The sequence below is a fragment of the Hylaeus volcanicus genome, chromosome 1 (assembly GCF_026283585.1).
Source record: "Hylaeus volcanicus isolate JK05 chromosome 1, UHH_iyHylVolc1.0_haploid, whole genome shotgun sequence".
In the NCBI taxonomy this organism is placed as follows: domain Eukaryota; kingdom Metazoa; phylum Arthropoda; class Insecta; order Hymenoptera; family Colletidae; genus Hylaeus; species Hylaeus volcanicus.
Window position 1 is genome coordinate 11,954,967 of NC_071976.1, and position 23,436 is coordinate 11,978,402.

The window sequence follows — 23,436 nt, forward strand, 5'->3', positions numbered from 1 at the left end:
ATTAGTTAATATATCGAATTTATTATTTCTTTTTAATAGTTAATGTAGGAATAATTATCGATTTTTCGTCATTGGCGCCATCGGTGGGAAAACACTCAAGTTTGTGGTAAAGATAGTTTCTATTTTCGACACTAGATTGCAGATGCTATGCCAATAATGTGGGGTTACACACATTTATCGATTTTCACATGGATAGTTCTTCACGCATGTTTCATACTTCACATTAATAATTTTTTGTAATTGGCTATTGCGTTTAAACGTAGCGGATTTTAATTACATTTTTCTTTTACGCGTAATTCATTTTTCCGTTAGTTGCAATTATTTTTAACATTCCCTTATCAACCGTCATACAGTTCAAACGTGTTCCCAACCAGCTCCTTGAATTCAAACTGTTAATCCTTGTTTTATTGTTCTTGTTTAAATAAATTATTTTGTTGTTTAAGTTCGGTATTCATGTTCGTAATTCTTTTATGTAGAATCCCTACGAGACCCTACATCCCTACGATCCTAGTTTCCATTTTTTTTTATGGTTTAACAACCAATCAGAATAGGCTATGTTACACATGAGTCATGGTCCATTCCGACCAATCAGGGTACGCCAGCTGGGATTCTCCGGGCTTTTGACAGAATCAACGTGTATAAAGCCAAGCGTGGAATAAACCGATGTAGTTACGCTAAGAAATTTGTTAAAATAAGAAGCGCATGAATTAGAAGTTTTAGTGTGTTTACGTTACGAGTCAGTGAAAATATTTTCTACGTGATATACGAATTACTTTCTTGGCATAGCAGTATGTAAGTTGAACTTTATCGTTGCTTTGTTAACCTGGTAAACATTGTAGACGTAAGCAGTCTCTTATTAATGTATATCATTTTCTAATGTATTAACATCAAGTGTTCTGAATTAACCTTTTATTCCAGTAAAACAATTAATATGACTAGCGTCTGTACAAATTCAAGTTTGACAGAAATAAATATTTTTATTTAAAGAAAAAATATTGTTATAAACATTGTGCTAGTTTGCTAATACTTTCTTTGGTGGAAAACGATATTGTAGTCTACAAATAGTTGTACAAATTTTTACAGTTTCAAATAGGATAGAATTGTATTTTATTATTGTTTCTGTGCAGAGTACACATTCACAATGAATAGTTCGCTACTATTAACACTGTTTATTTGTATTGGAGTAATATGTACTGTAACAGCCCTGAGGAATGATGAATGCGAAGGTAAGCACATATTTTTTTTTTTACTTCTCATTAATTGTTTAATTCTTATTTATCATAATATCTTTCTGTTGTTACAGTATGTATATCTACAGTGCAAAAATTTGTTAATACTTTATCTGACGATGTTAAAAAGGATACCAAAAAAATAGAAGCAGCATTCAGAGAATTTTGTAAGGGTACCAAGTCTAAAGAAAACAGATTTGTAAGTATTTTTATTCATGATAGAAGAGTGTCAATTTACAACACATGTCATAAATTTATATCTACTTCAAATATATTTTTTCTTTTAGTGTTATTATTTAGGCGGTTTAGAAGATTCTGCAACAGGCATTTTAGGCGAATTAAGTAAACCTGTATCATGGTCTATGCCTGCAAATAAAATATGTGAAAAACTGAAGAAGAAAGATGCTCAAATATGTGACTTGAGATTTGGTATGTATACTATTAACTATTTTTACTATCTACTATATTTATAATCACAATTAAGTTGTATGTTTTTGTTATTAAATAATAATATTATTTAATTTCAGAAAAACAAATTGATGTTAATACCGTCGATTTGAAGAAACTGAAGGTGCGTGACTTGAAAAAAATCTTAAATGACTGGGATGAATCGTGTGATGGCTGTATAGAAAAGACAGATTTTATTAAGCGAATTGAAGAACTGAAACCTAAATATTCTCATAGTTCAAAATCAGAACTATAAAAAGTGTTCAGTGATGTAGATAAATTATTGTTAGTATGGCTAAGCTTTTGGATATTCTTTTTTTTTTTACAAAATGATTGACAGTATTTAACGCACATATATTCGTATCTGAGTATATGTGTACATATCATTTTGTAAACACTTTAATTGAATGAATTTTTGAAGGCAGATATATGCATTTAAATTTCAGGAAGAGGCATTAAACATTATTCTTTTTTAAACTGTGAATTAAACAATACCGTAGATATGATTCAAAATACTTAGGAATACTGAGCAATGAAGATTTATTAAGAGCATTAATGGTTTTTAGTGTAGCCATGCTAATACATGTTGAATATCATAAAAGGTGCTCCGTTTTTATCATACCAATGTTAGACAAATAACGTGACTCAAATTTTTCATACTACATATTATTTTCATGTTTTCATTTTTCATTGCTCTTCCTCAGATATTCTGATACAGTGCGTTTATACACGTATGAATCCTATTTGTACCAAAATGCAGTGTACTATATCAACAAATGTGTATATGTGATGATCTATTAATAATATGTTGTTATATATATATTTATTCTTTCTCTTTTCTGTTACACTTGTCACTCATATAGATCTACTAATTTTTTAATTAACATGTAATAATACATTACCTTTTTACATCGATAAGAAGTTTGTTTCTATCATATAAGCTAAGTAATAAAAGTAAGTCTATGAAATGCTCAATATCGTATATCTATTAATGACGAGTTTCAAGAACTGTTTTATTTTGTTCCGAAATTATATATATATATATAATATTTTACAAATAACGATCACATTCATTATTAGTAGATTATCTCTTGTACAGTGATATTACTTTGTGAAAACAACTTATGGGATGTAAAATGGAAAAGTATTATAATATATTAAAAATTTAATAATTTTGACATTTAATAAAAAAAATTCTCAGACAAATTTGCTACAATGTTCTAATTTTAAATACACGCATAAATTTTTAAATATATCATGAATTCTTTTTATTATTTCTCGTCGCAAATCGGCGATTCGCTCCAATGTCCATCCGCTTTACACGTGATTAGACCCTGTTTTTTACCGTTAGGACATACATAAGTCAATTGATCTTGATACAAGTATGAACGACCATGCACAGTAACTCCAGGTGGAAGTTTGGGTTTGTTACATGAGAGTTCTGTAAATATTGATAAATGGTAAAATACAATGTACTATATGTTACAGAATATTGTACTTACTTGTACATTTACTGTACACTCTGGACCATTTTCCATTTGCAAGACATCTTGCATTTGGTTGCCCAAACATCAAATATCCAGGCAAACATTGATAAGTGATCATATTACCAAATGAAAAATATGCTGATTTAACACTATCTTCTTTTAACATTGCATTTGCAAGTGTTGGTGGTTTCCCACATGTTACAGCTAAAATGAATAATAGTTGCTCAATCATTTTATATAACAGTTATTAAATGTATGTCCTACAATAACAACTTTTTTCTTACGTTTACAAGAAGGGATAGCAGACCATGTGTTGTTTGGGAGACAGACAGATTCTTCATTACCTTCTAGAGTACTACCATGACGGCATTTGAAAGTAATGGTACTGTTTATAGTTCTTGAATAATTATTACTATTCCCAACTATGTATCCATGTTCTGGAACCTGTCAGCACTGCAGTCTTAGTTTCTTTGATCAGTGTTCAATGTCCTTAAAAATAAATTTATCAAAATGATCATATATCTATAATACTTACTCTGGCTAAAGGGCACATCAATACTTGACAAATATCCCCAATTTTATTGTCTAACAAATTTTCAATAATGCTTTCATTTAATTTTAAATATTTGAGTTCCCATTTTCCATCCTCATTGCAAAACCATGTTAAATTGGAAATATATTCATTAATATTTCCATTTGCTACTTTGATTCTAACATTGTTTTTGCAGGTGAGAATTATTTTCTTCATGTAAGTATAGCCCTCCACAAAATATTTTAAATTCCTGTAGGATTCATTGTAATGTTTTTCATTGTCTCTTTTTTTACTTTGATTGTTCGAAATTCTTTCTTCGTTAAAACGTCGCAAAAGTGGATGATCTAGAACGGGACATTCACGAGGTTCGCAAGACGCGAACTTTGACGACCATTCTTCTTTATCAGTGCAAGTTCTAACGTTATCTCCAATTAGTTTATACCCTGCGTCGCATTTTATTAGAATTTGCGACCCAACGAGAAACTGTTTCTCTGTCTCTTCTTTTCCTCTTTCTTTCGTTGTGATTTCTTCATTTGTTACATTAGAAAGTTCGATTGTATCGTCTTGGAATTTCAATAATATTTTGCCTTTATTTACAATACCGGGCCAGGGACATTTTAAGGCCACGCAATCGGGAACGAATCCACTCCAAGTACCATTCTCTGTGCACTGAAGTCTAAATTCAGCCAACAAATTATGGTTGCCCTGAAATTTGTACCCTAAATGACAAGAATATGCAACGATATCATCAAAATAGTAGCTCCTGTCGAGACTGTTATTGGTTGTCTGTAAGTTGAGGCTTGTGGCGGAAGTATCGTGCAGATTGTTCGAACCGGAAAAAGTTGAGTACCCATGTTTGATTCTGAGTAAATACAGAAATAAAATTTATTCAATGTTTCTGAAAACAGTGCAATTCACATTCGATTGCAAATGTACAGAAAGCATACTCTTTTGGTGGTGGGCACCCATAAACCGCACAAGATGGTCTCTCGTGATCCCATATTCCTGATTCTAAGCACGTTAGAAATTGCTCCCCTACTAGACGAAATCCGTGGTCGCATTTGAACTCGAGCTGCTGTCCAACCTGAAGTGAAATTTAGTAAAAAATCTTGATTTCATTTAATTATGTGTCCACCAATGAAGTGAAATAATTGGATATTAACATGGATATGTTTTTGTTATGCATTTATAGAAGCTTAGTTTCCCTCTTCCGTTCTTTCCCTTCGCTTATCGTCGCCTGCTTTTCATTCATTTTTATAATTTACAATTTGTAAAACAAATAATAAGGCTAAATAAGAAAATCATTATAGAGCGTATATAATACAACGAGACAATTAATTCTCCTTATTAATTAACTCTAATAAGACTACATTCGATAATCGATAAGATAAATATACGAGTTGTTATTTACAGTTCTACGAAAAAAATATATGAAGCAATTGAAGTAAAATATCCTTTAAACGTTACTGTATTCATACGTACCCGTATTATTTTAGATTATATAATATAAATTATATAAAAAAATGTTTAAATATTTATTCGAATTAAAAGCCATCTAGCGGCGAATAAACCGAACTAAAATTCCGACCTCCGTACAGCGCACCACCGGGAAAACGCCTAAGCTTGTCCTCGAATAGTTCCTATTTGTAACGCTAGATGGCGCCATTAATTTTATTTTTTACCGACACCTGTAGGTAAGTTACCATAATGTCGATACATTACCATACTGTCGGTAAAAAAACAATGTAAACAGCGCCATCTAACGTTAAAAATAGGAACTATTCGAGGACAAGCTTGGGCGTTTTTCTGGTGGTGCGCTGTACGGAGGTCGGGATTTTAGTTCTGTCTATTCACCGCTAGATGGCCATTTAGTGCACTGTGGAAACGCGCGAATAAAGACTGTAGTTTGAATTAATCATGCGAACATTAATTACTTCTGACATGTTTTATCCATTTATTAAATAATTATGGAAACGATCAACCACGTAATAATATTACTTCAATGTATTTTAAAGCTTTACGTGTATATTGGAACAAGAAAAGCATTTCCAAGTCACAATTTAGTAAATGTAGTATGCATAAACGAATTTTTAACATCATCGATAAAATATTAAAATTAATATTGAGGTAATCGTTCAAATAGTTTCAGCTGAATATCTTTTTAATACGAATCGATTTGTAAGTTTATTAGTACTGAAAAGGCATAATTTATTCAACCTACGTAACAAATTCACATACATTTAAACACAAGGGATTACCACTTAATTCGTTACTTTTCAAAGTTATCAATCGTTTAAAATTTTCACTGCAAATCTGATTATAAATTTTCTTAATTACATCGGTAAGAAAAAAACGTAACAATGAACGTACCTGCAAAATCGAAAGATCGTCCCTTTCGTATTCTTCTATTACGTACTCAATGTCTCCGTTTTCTGGAGCCAGCAAATTCTTGCACGTTCTCCCTGTCGCAAAAAAATGGTAAAAATATGTTAAGTAAATGTTACTTTCTGGATAATAGAATATACTATGACAGTGAGAAATCAGAATCTTCACCTATGCAGACTGGAGGTCGTCCACTCCACTTCCCGTCGGCATTACAAATTCTACGAGGATTTCCTCGGAGTTCGTAACCGGTCAAACACACGTAATTTATTTCATCGCCAAAGGAGTATGACCTTCCCTGGACACGACCTCGTGGAAAGTATCCCGGAAAGCCACATTTTCTTCCTTGAATAAAAATTACTGTTATCGCCGAGGGTTGAATGAAGAGAATTTAGTTATTTAATAAATTAAAATTTAATAAATTATTTAATAAATGAAATGTGAAGAATAATTCTCAAAAGGAGCTCTTTTCTTAACGTGGGATTGTTTGAATATTCTTACGCCTAGGGAATAATTTTATGAATGCAAAAGTAATGTATTTAGTTTTCAGTATAATCTTCGTAAAGTTCCACATAGATTTTCTCATAGAAATGCCTGAAAATATGATGTAATTCAAGAAATATTTTAAGATTTTTCTGTACAATGGTTAGTAATAGCTACAGGAATTTCTTCGAATTTGAAAGGATGTACAAATTCTGACGATCTTTCCACTTCTTCATTCAAATCAAACATTGTCGGGACTTTAATTAAAAAATTAAATAGGGACAGTGAAAGAGCTCATTTTATGGACTATTTTCTTGTTTCATTCATCACAATATATTTATTTAAAATAAGTAATCATTGTAAGGATTGCTTGGTTGTTCAAAATAAATAAATTCTCGTATACTTGTGTCCTTGTAAGTATTTTTGCCTTTGTGCGACGATATTTCTGCGAATTAACATACTAAAGAGACAAACTGTATCAATCACATAAAATTTACTATTAGGTTGTCCGAAAAGTTTCTTTCGCTTTGTTAATAAGTAATACATGCACAATATTTTATGTTTTATGTTACATTACTGAATTGTGCACGATTCATTTTGCTCCGTTACTATTACAACATGAATATCTATGAAATTAGATTGTCTATTATATATAAACACGACCACATAAAATAATTGAGTGTAACTCGCGAAAGAAACTTTCGGGACAACCTAATATTTCAAACAATAATCGAAAATATTAATTAGGTGACCACATATTTATCTCAAATTTCAACAATTTTTATTTGACGTGTTCCTTCAAGGTGCAGAATAAAAAAAGGTTTCTCATCTTACTGACGCAAACCGGTGTATAGTAGCCTTCCCATTGTCCTTGTTTAAGGCACTTGACTTTCAAAGCCCGATACTCTTTGCCGCGAAATCGCACCACGTAACCGTTGTCGCAGTAATAAGTAATCTCGGACGAGTCTTCGGTGACGTTTAGTTTACCTTTAAACGGTACAACTGGTAAGGGACAACCGCGGCAAAACGGGCTGCTTAATATCTAAGAACGTGAAATGCTTCGTAGAGTCTTCGCGAAAGTATGAAGAATACGATGTTATAGAAAATAAAAAAGAATTCACAATTACCGCAACATCGCCGCGCACGTGCTCTTGCATCTGTGACCAGGCGACTACGTTGCCGTGGTATTTTTCGCAGGTACTGAATAAACGTTTCACGTCCTCCGCTGTTAAAACTGTGCTCCAAATGTCTAGCAATGTTAATTTACCCAGGAAGGATTCTGATTCGGAAAACCCGCCTCCGACGCGGTCTTGTTCTTGTCCTATGACGAAGGTTCCGTTACCTAATTGCAAATAATATTATTTTGCGATTTAAAGTAACAGGGATTCACGTTACTTTATAAAATTCAATTATTGTATATTCTCTGTATCGGAATTCAAACTTTAGTTTAATTTTGTATCTTGGAACTTTGTTTCAATTTTCTAATATGTTTTATGTTTTAATCGCATATGCAGAGACGGACAACAAATTCTTATTTAAACATTTTATAGACACTTTGAATAATGAGTAAAAGATACACGACTACTCACCTACTAGTTATTAAATTCAAATTAGAATTTGAATTATAAAATGAATTCGAATAAAATTAGAATAAAAATTAGTCTAGTACGCGATATTAGGATAAGTAGTTGTCAATTAAAAGTCATTAAGGTCTCAAAAATGTATGACTAAACTGAAAATGTAAATGATTCATTAATAAATACTAATACATATTTTACCTAAGAATAAACCTAAACTAGCTTCCTTAATAACAAATTATTACCTTGAACGGTGCTACGTTTCGCCAAGCGAGTTCCATTGTCTCTCAAAAATCCATCCATGAACGCATTCCAAGAACCATTTCCGTTTTCCCAAGTGATGCATATGAAATGCCAGTAGCCATCGTTTACTTTAATGTCCGTCACCACTTTCTGTCCATTGATGTATATTACAAGTCTACAAAATTAAAATGTTAATGTATCCTTGCTACAAGTGAAAGCTGTGTTTTATTTTTCTCACGAGGAATATTTTATTACCCGTTATAGTCGGTTAAAGTAAAAGCGTTGTCATAATGTCGTGTAGCGTATGACAACACCGTGCCATAATTAAATGTGTCCTTTGATTGCAGCCACAAGCATACTGTTAACTAAGAATTTATATTTAGATGAAATTGAAATAAATCGGGAAGATGTTTAAACAATATTAGGTCAAAGTTTTAGAATTAAATCGAGTTTTTCATTTATATTTCATTCATTATTGGATATTATAGTTTGTCGGTAAAAACAATTTCAATGATAAACATATACGGGAATGTTATTATTTGTTCAGCTAGATTCAACTGTTTTAGAAACGCGAATAAAGCTGCACAAAAATAAAAGCTAAAATGACGATTCATTCTAAGATTTCTGGTAGACATTTGAAAGTATAGTTTGTTAAATAAGGTTTGCGGAAAATATCTCATTGTTCATACTAAACCAATATCTACATTGTTTATGAATTTCTAATAAAACAACCAACGTGATATTTAACAATAAAAAATAATAATTGCTTGTCACTTAGCACCTATTATTCCATTTCATTTATTTATCTACATGATTTACTACCTCCAAAAGGTTCACCGCAGAGCCTTTCATACTGGCGTAGTCTGTCGTCCCCGATTTGGTGAAGTGCATCACGTAATCGGATGACAATTCTGTAAATAGGCGCGCCTTTGAAGAAATAGAGAAAGAAAGTCGACAGAAAAGATCATAGTTTCGCATATATGAGGTGATAGAATCTACAGAGTGTCCAATAATTTGTGGTATATACAGAATAATAATTAAGGGAACTAAATTTTAATGAAATTTAAGTGAAAGTAAAACATTGTCTATTTCATATCGACGCTTGAACTATCGGTTATCAGACATCCTGTATTGATTAAGACTGTACTTACCAGTCTCACAATTCGGCCCTGTAAATGGTACAGGACACGTGCAAGTGTAATTACTAATTTCATCGTGGCATTTTCCATTGTTCCTACATGGAAGGCTTCTACAGTGATTCACAGGCATCGAACAATTTTCTCCAGTGTAGCCATCCATACATTCGCATCTAATGAATCGTGAAAAACCGATATTTTAAGACTGTGTATTATGGTACACAGTATTTTTAGTTTCAATTTTTGAACAAACTGAAACTTATTACGTTAAATATAAATTAATATAAATATGATGAAAATGAAAATATAAATAAATATAAATAAATCTACCACTTTACTTATATTTTCACTATTTTTTGTACATAATTTTTATCAAAATATCTCTTATCGCTAAAACAATCAAAATTTTAAAGTCGAGTAAGATTAAATAATAAATTTTATTCTTGAAAACAAGTTTGCAAGATTGTAACTTTTATTACCTTTCCTTTCCAGACTGGTTAAAAATCACTTTTCGGGCATTAATTTATTCCAAGAACCAACTATCGATTTAAACATATAATATACGTAACATTTGACAAATGTGTGGATATTAAGAAAAATGATACAAAAAGTGTATAGCACCTACCTTTTTACCTATAATTATTCAAAATTCACCTGTAACTCATCCGTGTCGCGTTTTCCTCTTCAATGTTCACGCAGTATGAATTCCCACGACAGGGAACCCAATCGCAAGGCAGTAAATTGCAATGACGACCCAAAAAACCACGTCTGCAGAAACACTGCCAGGTTTCGTTCACGGTGCGACAGGTGGATCCCTCCAAGCAATGTGAATGATCACAGTGATTCACAGCGATTTCGCAGAACTCCCCTGTACAACATGTTTCGATGAATCTCGAGATTCATTAGTACAATTATTAACCCTTACTCCTTAAACCAGGTTCATTCGAAAAGTAGAAATATTTCATTTGAAGTCATTCTTAAAATGCTTCATTCTAAACTTGATTTGGAACGTTCAAAGAGTGCTTACAAATTTTTTCAGATTTTTCAAAAGACTTTTCCACAATGAAAAACGTGTCGAAAATGACTGACCCTGGTTTACGATTCGTGGTAATCGGAGAAACATTCACGGAGTAAGGGTTAATTAATTAATACTCGTTAAACTATTAAGAGATCCACCTTCGAAGCCCTCCTTGCATTCGCAGCTATAATCTATTCCAGTGCTCGTGCAGGTGCCATTGTTTTGGCAAGGATTTACAGCGCATTCGTCGACGTGTATCTGCGAGACATAACATCACTTGTTAGTAGAATTTCATCCGTGTTGTTTGGATAGATGGCTGTTTTACCTCGCAATTGCTTCCCGAATATTCACTGTTGCAAACGCAAGCGTAAGTTATGTTACTCGGGAGCCCATGAACGCTGCATGATCCTTCGTGGAGGCATGGCGAAGAATCGCACGGACTTCGAAACGTCTCGCATTTTGAACCTAATTAGATTTAAATGATAATTATACAATAGGATACTTAATGCTTCAAATTGGCAAAAAGAAATATGAACAAAGACAGTATTCGTACAATGATCAATTTCGAACGTAACTTTATAAAATTGTATTGAAATAATTAATTTTCATAAACAATGCATTTGTACATGCCCTTGGATATATAGAATAGATACAGTGCAAGAAGAGTAGTTACTTGAATAATTTATATAACTATTAAGAAAAAAGTGGATGCGCGGAATGCCATATATTAGAAGTGTAACTTTTTAGATACGATGGTGAAATTTTATTAATTCGTCCCAGATATTTAGATGATAGACACACCCCTTCCCCAAAGCGCAGAGTCCACCGTGGACTTTTAATTTTATTAGAAAAAGGAAGAATGTATTGCATACTAACCGACATAGTACTTGGGACACTCGCAACTGAAGCCGCCTTCTTCTTGTACGCACTGTGCACCATTGAAACAAGATTCCGACTCGCAACCATCACCTTCGATTTGAAACGCTGATAGACACTTATTTATGTCATCGGTCCCGCGATTTTTCGTAGTGGTATTAAACGGGCATGACAGGCAAAGGGTTTGCCCATATTCTGGTTGATAGAATCCGATATCGCACATTAAGCAAGGTTCGAGAGCTGAACGTGTGCCATGATAGCGTTTCTTTCGAGAGTAATATCCTGGCCTACATAGACCTAAATGAAAATGGATAATATTAATATGTATATTATTAATGATTCAGTAGAAACTCTCTATTGTTCTATTATCTGGTTACTTTGTATGAAAGAGATTAAAAATTTGATATTAAAGAAAGTTTCTCAAAAAAGAAATATCAATTTTTAGCGACGGTACATTGTATACGTTTATTATTACAGTATATGTTTCATTCTAAATTGATGGCTTGTTTGACGATATAAACTATATATCGTTGATTTTCTGAATAATTTATGATAGTCTTTTATTTTCAAAAATAATTATAGAAAAGATGTTTCTCGAAATAATCTTGGACTGAATAATAAAATTAAAAACTTTAGATAAAGGAAATGATTCTTTTTAAAAAGTATGAAGTTTAAAAAATATATATAACCAGCCACTGTCGGTCATCATTTGATCAAATTGTTTACAAACGATATTTACTATAAAAGTAGATTTAAATATTGGACAACACTTACCTATGCAATCGCGCAGAGATTTTGCATGCATTCTTTTCGTGGAGGTGTGCTCTGGACAACGTTTGCATTTTAAAGATCCGCTAGTGTCCTCGTATTCCCCAAGAGGACAAGGATGGCATCGTTCACTCGAAGAATTGAAAAACGTGCCCAACGGACATTTCACTGCAATTAGAAAAACCTATCGATACAGTGTTAACGAATTATGATATCAAGAAAGCACTACGACCGATTTTATTCACCACAAGTGTGCTTCTTTAGAACGCTTCCTGGCTCGCAAAGTTCCTGAAAATTCTTGAAAACGAGGTGCAGATTCAGCGCGAGCTTCGCGATTTCTTGATTCGTTTTGTTATTCAACAAATCTAGTTCTCCGGATTGGCTCATCGACTCTATTTTCTGTCTTAATTTTTGAACACCTTCTCGGGGGTTTTCAACATTTTCCTCGATTATCTTTCCTGCAAAAAGTAACATAGAATAAGTACTTACTCTGAAAAATAAGCTATTTTTATCTGAAGATGACCATCTTCTTAATCGAAAACTATTATATTACTCAAACACGTTTTAATTGAATACAATGAACACATTTACTTTATCTACAATTTTTTTCAAACATTTCACACATGTCTTTTAACTCACCTAAAAATTTGAATTTTATTTCTATTTTCTCCTTCCTTTTCTTCATTTTTACTTTGTTTCTATCTACGTTGTCACCCACTTTAGCGTCTCCTTTTGATATTTTATTGGTCGTTGTTAAATTATTAAATAACTTGACAGCAAGATCTCTTCGTTTTCTTAGTACGTTTGATTGAGTGTCCGATAATAGTACGCTCTCCTCGCATTCAGGATCGAATGTAATGATATTGCACTCGACATCGTTTCCACAAATATCGAGCAATGTCGATCTTAAATTGGCAGTGATATGTTCGCTCAACTAATTGAAATAATAATAAGAAAAAGTATGTTCATGTTTTACTGTGCGCAAAAGTATAAATGATGTTTTCTGTAGTTAATTATACAAACAGAGAATTAATATTTACTTCACGAAGAGTCGTTAAGTTGTCGCATACGATCGTTGTATTTCCTTCCAACACGATGCTTCCTTCTTGAGAAACAGCTTTTGGTGGAGTTGATTCTACAGGGAGACACATAAAGAAAAGAATTTCATTAATTAGAAGTCTTCATTGTAGAATAATGATTTTACGTTAAGAAGATCATTTACAAATTGGAAAAACAGCTTGATAAACATGGAATTTTTAATAATTATTTGTCCACAGTTTTATAGAGGTAGGAAGGACTATTTTTCAATTATAGTATGTTGCTTGAAAAAATTATATACGTACATAATTTTATACATAAATTATATACGTACATAATTTTATACATAAATTATTTTCATAAATAAATAATAGCTTATTGGAAACTGCAAAATGAATCCTTTAATTTCACAGTAACGATAACATTGAAATATTATTGCAATATTTACGAAATACCTTGTAGAGACAATTTTATTATCCTAAGCATAGTGTTTACATATTGATAATTTGTACTGAATTAAAATTGCTATAAGCGACGCACCCGCACAATCAGGAATGTAACTTTCTTCTGTCCAATTCGAAGTGCTCGTGTTGCATTTTAATTGCAACACATCTTCCACAATTCGAAGATTTGGAACTTCGTCTCCAAATCCAAATCCTTCTTCGCACTCCACGGTACATTCGCTAGTCTCATTTACGGACGTCGAGGAACAATTTGAATAACCGTTCAGCACCGCTGGAATTTCTTGACATATGTCTGCCAATAAAAAAATAATTAATTGAAGATTAAAACAGTCCAGAATATTATTTTATTTAATCAACATTTCGACCCAAGTCCCAAGTACCTGTTAAAGTATTTTAATAAGTTTTAATTTCAATTTTTAATTACTGTTCGTGCAATTAATTATTAAATTTGTTTACTTTGTCGGGTATTTAAATAATATGTTTAGTACCTTTTACAGTGACGTTCAGCACGCAACTCGCTTTATTATCATACTTATCGATCGCATCATAGGTCACTTTTGTTAATCCGATTGGGAACATGCTTTCTCCAGGACGATAGTTTTGCTCCACTCGCACTGGAGCTTTTGAGTTATCGTAGTAACCAGGTTCATCCCAAGTTACGTTACTTATACCGATTCCATTATCAGTGTAGAACACTGGGGGATCTATGCAATTTTCGATCATCGGCGGTTCTGTGTCTGAAAGCAAGTAACAGGTGCTTAGAAGTGTTTAGCAAGATTTGGGAGAAATATTTCAATTTATAGAGGGACATTTATCTTTGTTTATTTTATACAATTTGACTTTTGTATGCTTGTACTTTTAAAAAGACGTGCTCTGAAATGACACAGTTGATTCTTCACATTTTTGTAAAAGTTTGTTGCAGGTACTACATTGTGTTTAATACATTTAAAAAAATATTATACATAGGTACTCTTCATTTACGGTGATCAGATAAATCAGACTGTGCTATTTACGTATCGCTGGAATTTATTATTAATGTTATATTGTTTCAGCCAGCTGTTAATCTCTTCTTTTAGAGAACCTTTTATAAAAGCATAACTAGGAACACGATCACATACATACGAATCTGTGTACCTAGAAAATTTACTGCACTAAACTCACCAAGAACTTTGACTTTGAATTTGCATCTGGCTTTATTCCCAGTTGAATCCTGCGCCACGTATATCACAGTACGCGTGCCGATTTTCACTTTCCAAGGGAACGTGACGTAAGGTTTACTCCAGAAAATGGGAAACTCGTCAGCGTTGTCGGACACGGTTGGTGTTGTCCAATTAACGTACGCGTAATTCTTTTTTGGTAAGCTCTGCGTGACGATGTCTGGCGGACATGTTATCGAGGGTGGCGTTTTATCTACGAAGAAAATTAATTACACTCAACTAAAGTTTCAGTTTCATCTACGAAACCAGCTTTAGAATATAAATAAATTATTTCTTTAACCCTTTCGCTCCGGTTGTTTACTATTTAAATTATATTCGTTGCTCTTTCACGAGTTTATTGTAATAAACTAGGGTTGATTATAATTCAAAAGGTATAGCCAGATAAGAAGGGAGAATTTGTCACAGCGCAAATGATACTTATTGTTTGAAACATATATTCCTGAGAGTTTCAATTGTAATTCGACCAACGACAATCAGATATTTATTAGGGCATATATGTTCCACTAGGGTCAAAAGGGTTAATCTATAAATAGAAAAAGCAAACATATAAAAAAAGAGTATTCATTATAGTTCCTATCGTCCATATTCTAACATTGTAAACGAGAGAAATAACTGTACAACCTGTGCAACGATTAACACTTCGTCGTTGGGACCAGACCCCAGAACGTCCTCCGCATTGTCGGCTACGTGGGCCTTCGAGCACGAAACCTTCCTTGCAGCTTATCGTACAATTTGTAGCGAATGGCACCTTCTCTGGCCCAGAACAACTTTCAGGGAAAATTTTTCCATTCGCGATTCGCTTCAGCGGTTCGCACGTTATTGCTGCAAATATAAAATGAAGAGCAAGTGTAATTATAATGATAGTGGATGCGTTTATTGTGTGTTTTAAACTACAACCAACTGTTTCTTGTCATCTTTGAAACTATTCATATAGGATAGACTACGGGAAAAATATACTACTTTATATTTAAATACAGAAATATTTATTTAATATAATATTAAAATACCATATAAATATATATATATATATATTATTTATTTAATTTATATAATTTATATATATAAATAATTTACAATTTTCTTATCACACTACTCTATTTGGTTTCATTATAATTATTTGCTATTAAAAAAGAAAAATAGTAGCACAGAATTATAGATGCAAATTGCATATATATATATATATGATTTTTAAGTTGTTCACCTTTGCAAGTCGCTTTGAGACCATCCCACTGCGACAAAGGCAGACAATTGCGAATTTTACTCCCACGAAGCTGATAACCGTTATTGCATCTGAATTGGCAACGAGCGTCGATCGGATACGCTGTGAAATTTTCTGTAACACTCAAATGCTGATCCTCTTCGTTCTGACATCGCATTCGACCGTGTGTCGGGACTCGGAGGGCTGGACAAGTTTTCACTGTTCAAACATAAGAACACAATTGTTCAAACACAATTTGACAATTAGCTCAAAATAACATTTGGAAATGTGGATGGATGGACTGAATCAATTCACGATTAGATTTTTTAAAATCAGTAATAGCAATTATAAAGAATTATGAAGATAAAATTTTATAGCATTATATACAGTGAAATGTCGACAAAGTATCATCACATTTGAATCCACAATTTTTTCATTGTATCGAAAGTTATTAAATACGTATTTACAATTATTCGATAGGACTCACGTAGACATTTTGGTTCGTTTCCAGACCAACTGCCATCCTTTCCACAAAGTCGAATACTGTCACCTGTGAGGTAAAAACCAATTCTGCATCTTATGCCACAGGCAGCATGAACGACATTGCTGCATGCTCCAGCTTTTACCAAGTATCCATTTTCTGGTATCTTTAATTTGGGACATGTTATAACTGCAAACAATCAAAAAGAAAAATTTTAGCAAGATATTTATATGAAATGTAGATATATAAGATACTTTTATAAGACTTAAGGCATTTCGAAAGGTACTAAGCATTCCAAGAGATACTACGTGTTTCATAACTTGTCGTTTATTAAATCGTACCTGCAACGAGGAGTACAGTGCCTCGTATTAATATTCGGACACTATAGTACTTTATTCATTATTGCAATGTACACCTGACCATAATTCAGTTTATACATTGTAATAATGAATAAAGTACTACAGTGTCCGAATATTAATACGAGTCACTGTAAGTTCAAGTACAACGATTAATAAATATTGTCCACTATTTGGAAAGCGATTGCATTTTTCTGCATTAATAGAACTTATTTCTAGAGTTTTGAAAATTTCTGCAATAGTTGCATCTTTTAACAAATGTCAAAGCATTCGAAATTCGAAGTAAAAATGAAAAAAAACAACAACTAAACAGTCAACATATTAAAATATGAAATTTTTTAAAAAAGGCAAGCTAAAGAGTTTGATCAATAAATATTTCTTATACTCGGTACGCGTTGTTTATAAAACTTGAAGACGTCTTTAAACCTGCTTAACGATGGTTAACTTCACTGTAAACGAATACAAATTTATTTTGGAGAAAAGGCGTACTTAACGAACAAAATAATGGACCCGCGTTGCAACAAACCTCGCGATTTCGTTGCTGCCACAAAAAATTTAACCGAAGGAATACAAAAACAGAGGCATCTGCAAATGAAATGGTTTCAGACGTACGAATGGTTATTGGACGAACAACAGTATGTACATCGATTAGGTTTTTAATACAGGGTACTTATAAAATAAACGATCAAACTTTATAAACATGGATTCATTAAATAAAAATACTAAATAAATTAGATTAACTAATCATTGCTAATATCTATTAAATGATATAAATTAGTTCGAGTAGATAAAGTCAGTCAATGTTATTTAGTTTATATTGACATTTATTGATCCACACATTTTTACATAATTGAAATAATACTAATCGAATAATTGATTCTGTAGAAAATTGAAAAAAGAACTGGAGGAGCTTTGCAAGGAAAAGGAGACGGTAATCAAGACAGAAACGTTTGTTCGAGAAGAGGGGAAGACGTGCTTACCATTTCCGGTTACCACGAGTGCTGAGGTATTAATGAATGAAATTTATTTAAATTAATTAAAACTTAATTTTTACATTTAATTACGGTTAAGTTAACATCCACAATCTACTTGTAAGCCTTCCTTTTTCAATATTCTTAAATATAATGAAATAAAAATGAAAAATTATCAGAACCATCGACAATGTCTAAAATTGAATATTTCCACAGTATGGCTGGCTTGCAAGTAAACCAAAATTCAAATTGGAAAAATACGGATCCTACATGCCAGAGTACCCTGATCCCCTCCGCGACATAGTGCCCTTATCTGGAAACATACCTGTCCTCGCTGCCGGCAAAGGCTACATTTGGTAGCCAGCAACAAATCAAATTATCGAGATAGTTAAACGAGACGATACTATAATAAACAATGTGCATTTGCAACTTATTACCCTCGCATTTGGTTCCGTCCGTTGTAAATCCTGATGCGCAGACACAATGCTCCACCGAAGTAGCAGGTACTTTGATGGTCACATGATTGGCATCAGGGCACGATATGCACGTGGACGTAGAATCGCCAGATATTTCTTCAGAAGCGTACGTACCGTTTGGACAAGCTGAAAAAGAATACAAAATAAGTAATGAGTTGATGCATAATTATCTGGCGTTTTTTTAAATTTTACAATATTAGTCCAAGATCTGAACATGCAAATGCACTCAGAATATGGTAGAGTGATTATTCTGAAGCATATTCGAAGTGTACTTCAAGAACAGCTTTCCATTTGCTTAGCATTCGCTTTCACTAATTGTTTCTCGGTTAAATAAATTGTTTAGATCACGAAACGACTGTGCTGCATTTCGCAAAGCGGTAGATCATGATATAACGCAAATGAATATGATTACCGACGCTCATGTTAATGAACCACTTCCTGACAAAAATTTTGTACCAATCAAAATGAACGTTACTGTTCAAGGTTGTTTCGTAAAAATAAAGGGTTTCCCAGAAGGGACTTTAGAATCTTGAATTTTAATAAAACATAAATGGTATGAAATGTGTCTAATTTATATAATATTAATATATATAAATATGAATGAACTCACAATGGCAGGATCCTTTGAAACCGGAGCCAAAGTATCCAGTGGGACAGATGCAAGCATAATGACCTGTTGTGATTCCACAAGCACATGTCGCGAAATTATCGCAACAACCCTCCTCTATTTCAACCTCGCTGACATTCTTGCACAGGAGATCGCAATTATCCGGGACTGTCACGGGTATATACTTGCCTGTTCTTAAATCTATGAAAAATTCAAACGAGACTTTAATGTCATTTGATATCTCTTAACTCTCTAACTCTTAACTGAACCGTCAACTTCAATTAACATATCCAATCATGCACAATACAAAATCACTAAATTGTAATTATTACTAATTTTAACAGTTATTAAAATTGTTTCACCCCAACGCTCTCCCAATCACGCATATTTATAAGACAGCATGTTCTAAGACTTCTAAGACTCACCACGATGCAATGCTCGCCGCGCAAGGGCTTCGAATTCGGCGAAACTGTCTAGGAAATAACTATGCGAGAATCCAGGGATGCTGGCTATATCGTGAAGTTCCTGGACGTTGCCCGTTCGTATTCCAAAAGTGAATATTGTCGCGCCTACACTTTTTAAAAGGTTCGCCGCGGGTCGTGGATCTCCACCGTTGCTGAACCCGTCGGTTATGAGAAACACTGCTTTCACCGCGTTCTCTCGGCCTTTCTCGAGAATCCTCTAACGAAACATTTGTTCAAACACTTTGAAAGTTAGATCGAAAAACAGTTTAAGCAATCGTAGTAGAAGAAATACAGTGAATCCTGTCTAAGAGACGCTGAATGGAATCCCAGCCTCATCGTCAAGTCTTTGTTAGTTCAATATTCACTGTAAGTATCTGCAACTTCTTTTATATAAATGAATGATATTCTTTCTGTATGTATATACATATATACAAGAGGTTTTTAATGCATATGTGATTCAATATTCTTTTAGAATATATGAGAATTTCCAAACTCTTCTACACTATTATAGAAAAATAAAAGAATTGTTTATGAAAACAGAAATAGAGAGACTAGTACACTACACTAACTACCAGAATTAGTATTAAGTTAACAACCACAGTAAACTTATAAGCCTTCCTATGTCAATATATGTATATGCATATTTCTTTCACTTTTATATTTATTGGAATTTATATGTATATACATTTACATGAATTCTTTCAGAAGTTTATATATGTATACACATAAGGAAATTTTTATGCAAATGAATATAAAACGAAGGCACCTAAATAAACTTTTCTCTCTACTGTAAAACAAATTTTGTTTAGAATCACTAGAGTACCATTAATTTTATTTATGTAATACTCGATTGCAGAATGAAAGAAAAATTCAAAAGAAAAATTAATGAACAACGTGACAGAAAGAGAGAAAGAACGCTTACAAGTGCTTCCAGGAGAGCGCCACGCGTGTAAGTTCCACCGCCGGTGTAGGTAATGTTGTTTAATTGTTTATTCAACAAATAACACTTGTGGTCGTTGTCACCAGTTCGTGATATCTGATCGACGTTGCGTCTGATGTTCCTCCTTCCGCCAAATGTTACAATTGCAATTCTGGTAGCCGAGGGTTCCACGATAAAGTCGGACAAAAGGTTTTTCACAAAGTTCAATTCGCTTTGGAAATTTTTCAGACCGACAGATCCCGAGGCATCGACGAGGAACACCAACTCGACCTAACAAACATTTCGCACGTGTTTTCAATTGATTTTGGTAGTTTTAGTACAAATACGTTGAGCTCGATATTTTTAGTATTAAACAGAGTACATTTAAATAAGCTATAACAAAAAACTAAACATCCCCGTTTACTAACGAATAATGTAGCACCTAATGCTCTAAAAAAATCCAACAGCCTGAGTCTACGGATTACCTGGTCGGTTTGGCTCTTCAATCTATCGATATGAATTTTAAAAAGTCGCGACAGAGTGTCGGCCTTGTTTTTGAACAATCTCTTGGCGTTCTCCAAACTCGCGGACAGTTCGCGCCAATCTGCGCTTCTCTTTTCTCCAAAATTAAAGGAGAAGGGTGTCGTCGTATTTCCATCGGTCATTTCGACGTTCAACCCCACGTCGAATGGAGCAACATTGTTGAGAGATGAAACAAAGATAAAAAATCGGGACAACAGTCCAACTACTATGCATTTCTTGGCAATCAGACAAACCATGTTCGCAGTTCGCATTCACGATTCGAAGAAAATACTTTCAGGGCATAATTCACGGGATTAGAATCCGTTAACCGAGCCTTCAGAGAATGGAACCCTTCTGCACCAATGAATTTAACACAGCGGTTCAAACGCAAAACGATTACGATGTCCATTCGGTCAGATCTCGATGGCAGTCTCTTTTGCGTCGACGTTTACACATATCTTTGACAGTTTCCATAGATCCTACGCATTTCTTTCGAACTCATGGTCCATCTGTCAGATGGATATTTTAAAACGATTGTCCCTTGCCATCGACGATACGAGAAACACACAACGTGTTGTTAGAACCGTGTGCAACGAAGGCAACTTGTCGTTTTATGAGTTGTTTCGAAGAACGCACTGTTTGCGGCGAAACATCGGGAGATCGACTGTCAATATATTAAGACAAACTGCTACTGCTTCGCGGAGGATCGCGTAAAAGAACATCCGAGCTTGTATCCGAGCACTGAATAGTTGAGAACAAGGGACTCTCTGTTCTGTCTATACTGTGCGCACGTGTTCATTCTCATCGACTGATCTCGACGAATGTATGATTTATTAAGGGGGCAGTATGCTACTTTGGGCAGAAATTTAAGGATTCTTAGCGATTCCTCTTTTTTTTTTATAAAGAAATAATCGAATCTGTGTAAATGGTTGTAGATTCAAGGCACCATACTATTTTAACCCTTTTAGTTAAAGGGTTAGTTTTCGAAAAAAAATATTTGTTGATCAAATGATTCAAAAATCTCGACGGATGTATGATTTATTAAAGGGACAGCATGTTACTTTGAGCAGAAAATTGTGGATTCTGTACAATTCCTTTACTTTATAAATAAATAATTTAATCTGCGTAACTGGTTGTAGATTCAAAGCATCATACATCATAACGTACATAAATTAATATGAAAATAAAGAAATTAATATTAACGATACGACTTAAGAAGGTACAAAGATGGAATATAAATTATGAAAAAATTGAAATGTCTATACAAAAAATAAGATATAGAACATACATTCAATTGTTTATAAATATTCGTTCTCCTCGACTAAGGATGGGGTCGTTGGTTTAAGAACAGACTGGCCATTAGTTGACAATGTACTGTCACAGATAAATCGTATGTAACATCTAATAGAACTTCTTCCAATAAATTATTGATTACTTAACAAATTGACATAATATTGACCTTTTAATCTCCCACTAAGAAAAATAACGAGTTATCTGACATTCTGTACGAGCAGTTAATTTTCAGTTATTCTAGCTTAGATTATGATTTTCGAAAAATGAGGATGGCTACAAGATCTAGTGAAATAAATCAAGGTCAGTTGTGACAAATAGTGTAACATGACAACTAATAGATAACAGCACGCGCGAATGTATTTCTTCAGCTAAACATTCGGTTGCCATGTTTAGTGACTAAAAGTGAATTTCTTCGACTGTTTTTTTTTTTTATACATAACTCATTACTACGTAGAGGTGTGTAGTTAGCCATTATCTTCATAAACAGTTCAGGCATTTCCTGTCTATCGAAATTAATTTAAGAACTTAGAAGTATAGTAATTTAGCCTTTCTTGAATTACAGCCATAAACGACTTAATGTAAAGGCACGGAATCAATGTTTACACCTAATAGTTTAACATGTCCGGCATTATGTGTAAAAAGTCTAACTAAAATTCTTAAAAAACACCTTCTCTTTTTTTTTGTGAGCACGCTAATAACGCCTTAAAAGTTTCACGCGTTCATATAAAGTATTTAGTTCAAAATCAAAGTGAATCGATAGTCTTCCATCCAGGATATGTCACTGTAACGGGACGTTGTGCGAAGAACTCGTTCGACAGCTCACCAACGTGTGTACGATAACGTTCGAGGAAGGGTGTCGTGTTTATGTCACGTGTAGGAGGGATGTTGAACCGTGATCCGCAGCAGCAGTAGCGTCAGCTAGCAAGAAACCGAGGTCAGAAAAATGCTACCACTTTTCTTCTGACCCGCGCGCATATCGCGTCGATCATTTTTCTACGGATATCGGTAGACCACGCGCGCGCATCAGCCACCCGCGATTACACGATGATCTAGAGTTCTCCGTTCACCACGGACCTCGTTCTTGCCTTTTCTGACCAATTTATCGGCTCCACGGTCCAGATAACGCTCGTCAAAATAAATCTGTGCGGTTTGTGTCGCGTGTCGCAAGTCTCGTTAATCGCGTCCACGATTCTCAGCTTCCTCGTTTCTTTCGTTTTGCTCTTGTACTTCGCCGACGATTTCTGCCGAGAGA

General features: G+C 33.7%; 3 protein-coding genes across 3 annotated transcripts; 2 read left to right on the forward strand and 1 right to left on the reverse strand.

The window, feature by feature from the left end:
- The first annotated feature begins 632 nt into the window (after positions 1 to 632).
- On the forward strand, positions 633 to 2,502 carry LOC128874997 (mesencephalic astrocyte-derived neurotrophic factor homolog). The gene is made up of 6 exons (XM_054120261.1): positions 633 to 792; positions 1,128 to 1,226; positions 1,304 to 1,428; positions 1,517 to 1,658; positions 1,757 to 1,961; positions 2,123 to 2,502. Exons 2-5 carry the CDS (start codon positions 1,142 to 1,144, stop codon positions 1,930 to 1,932), a joined length of 528 nt encoding a protein of 175 aa, XP_053976236.1. The 5' UTR covers positions 633 to 792; positions 1,128 to 1,141; the 3' UTR covers positions 1,933 to 1,961; positions 2,123 to 2,502.
- LOC128874859 (sushi, von Willebrand factor type A, EGF and pentraxin domain-containing protein 1-like) lies at positions 1,978 to 21,859 on the reverse strand. Its single transcript, XM_054119978.1, has 32 exons — positions 20,855 to 21,859; positions 20,373 to 20,660; positions 19,412 to 19,667; positions 18,990 to 19,187; positions 18,341 to 18,505; positions 16,583 to 16,765; positions 16,099 to 16,314; positions 15,519 to 15,719; positions 14,842 to 15,090; positions 14,169 to 14,417; positions 13,757 to 13,972; positions 13,219 to 13,313; positions 12,818 to 13,112; positions 12,424 to 12,636; positions 12,185 to 12,346; positions 11,411 to 11,707; positions 10,860 to 10,999; positions 10,693 to 10,792; positions 10,171 to 10,384; positions 9,532 to 9,689; positions 9,203 to 9,291; positions 8,636 to 8,745; positions 8,383 to 8,555; positions 7,688 to 7,902; positions 7,395 to 7,602; positions 6,249 to 6,422; positions 6,066 to 6,157; positions 4,643 to 4,779; positions 3,699 to 4,557; positions 3,448 to 3,607; positions 3,179 to 3,367; positions 1,978 to 3,117 (listed from the first exon to the last, which is right to left on the reverse strand). The coding sequence occupies exons 1-32, from the start codon at positions 21,161 to 21,163 to the stop codon at positions 2,948 to 2,950; spliced, it is 6,780 nt and encodes a 2,259-aa protein (XP_053975953.1). The 5' UTR covers positions 21,164 to 21,859; the 3' UTR covers positions 1,978 to 2,947.
- LOC128875000 (uncharacterized) lies at positions 17,437 to 18,377 on the forward strand. Its single transcript, XM_054120275.1, has 3 exons — positions 17,437 to 17,567; positions 17,818 to 17,938; positions 18,120 to 18,377. The coding sequence occupies exons 1-3, from the start codon at positions 17,437 to 17,439 to the stop codon at positions 18,261 to 18,263; spliced, it is 396 nt and encodes a 131-aa protein (XP_053976250.1). The 3' UTR covers positions 18,264 to 18,377.
- Positions 21,860 to 23,436: the final 1,577 nt, after the last annotated feature.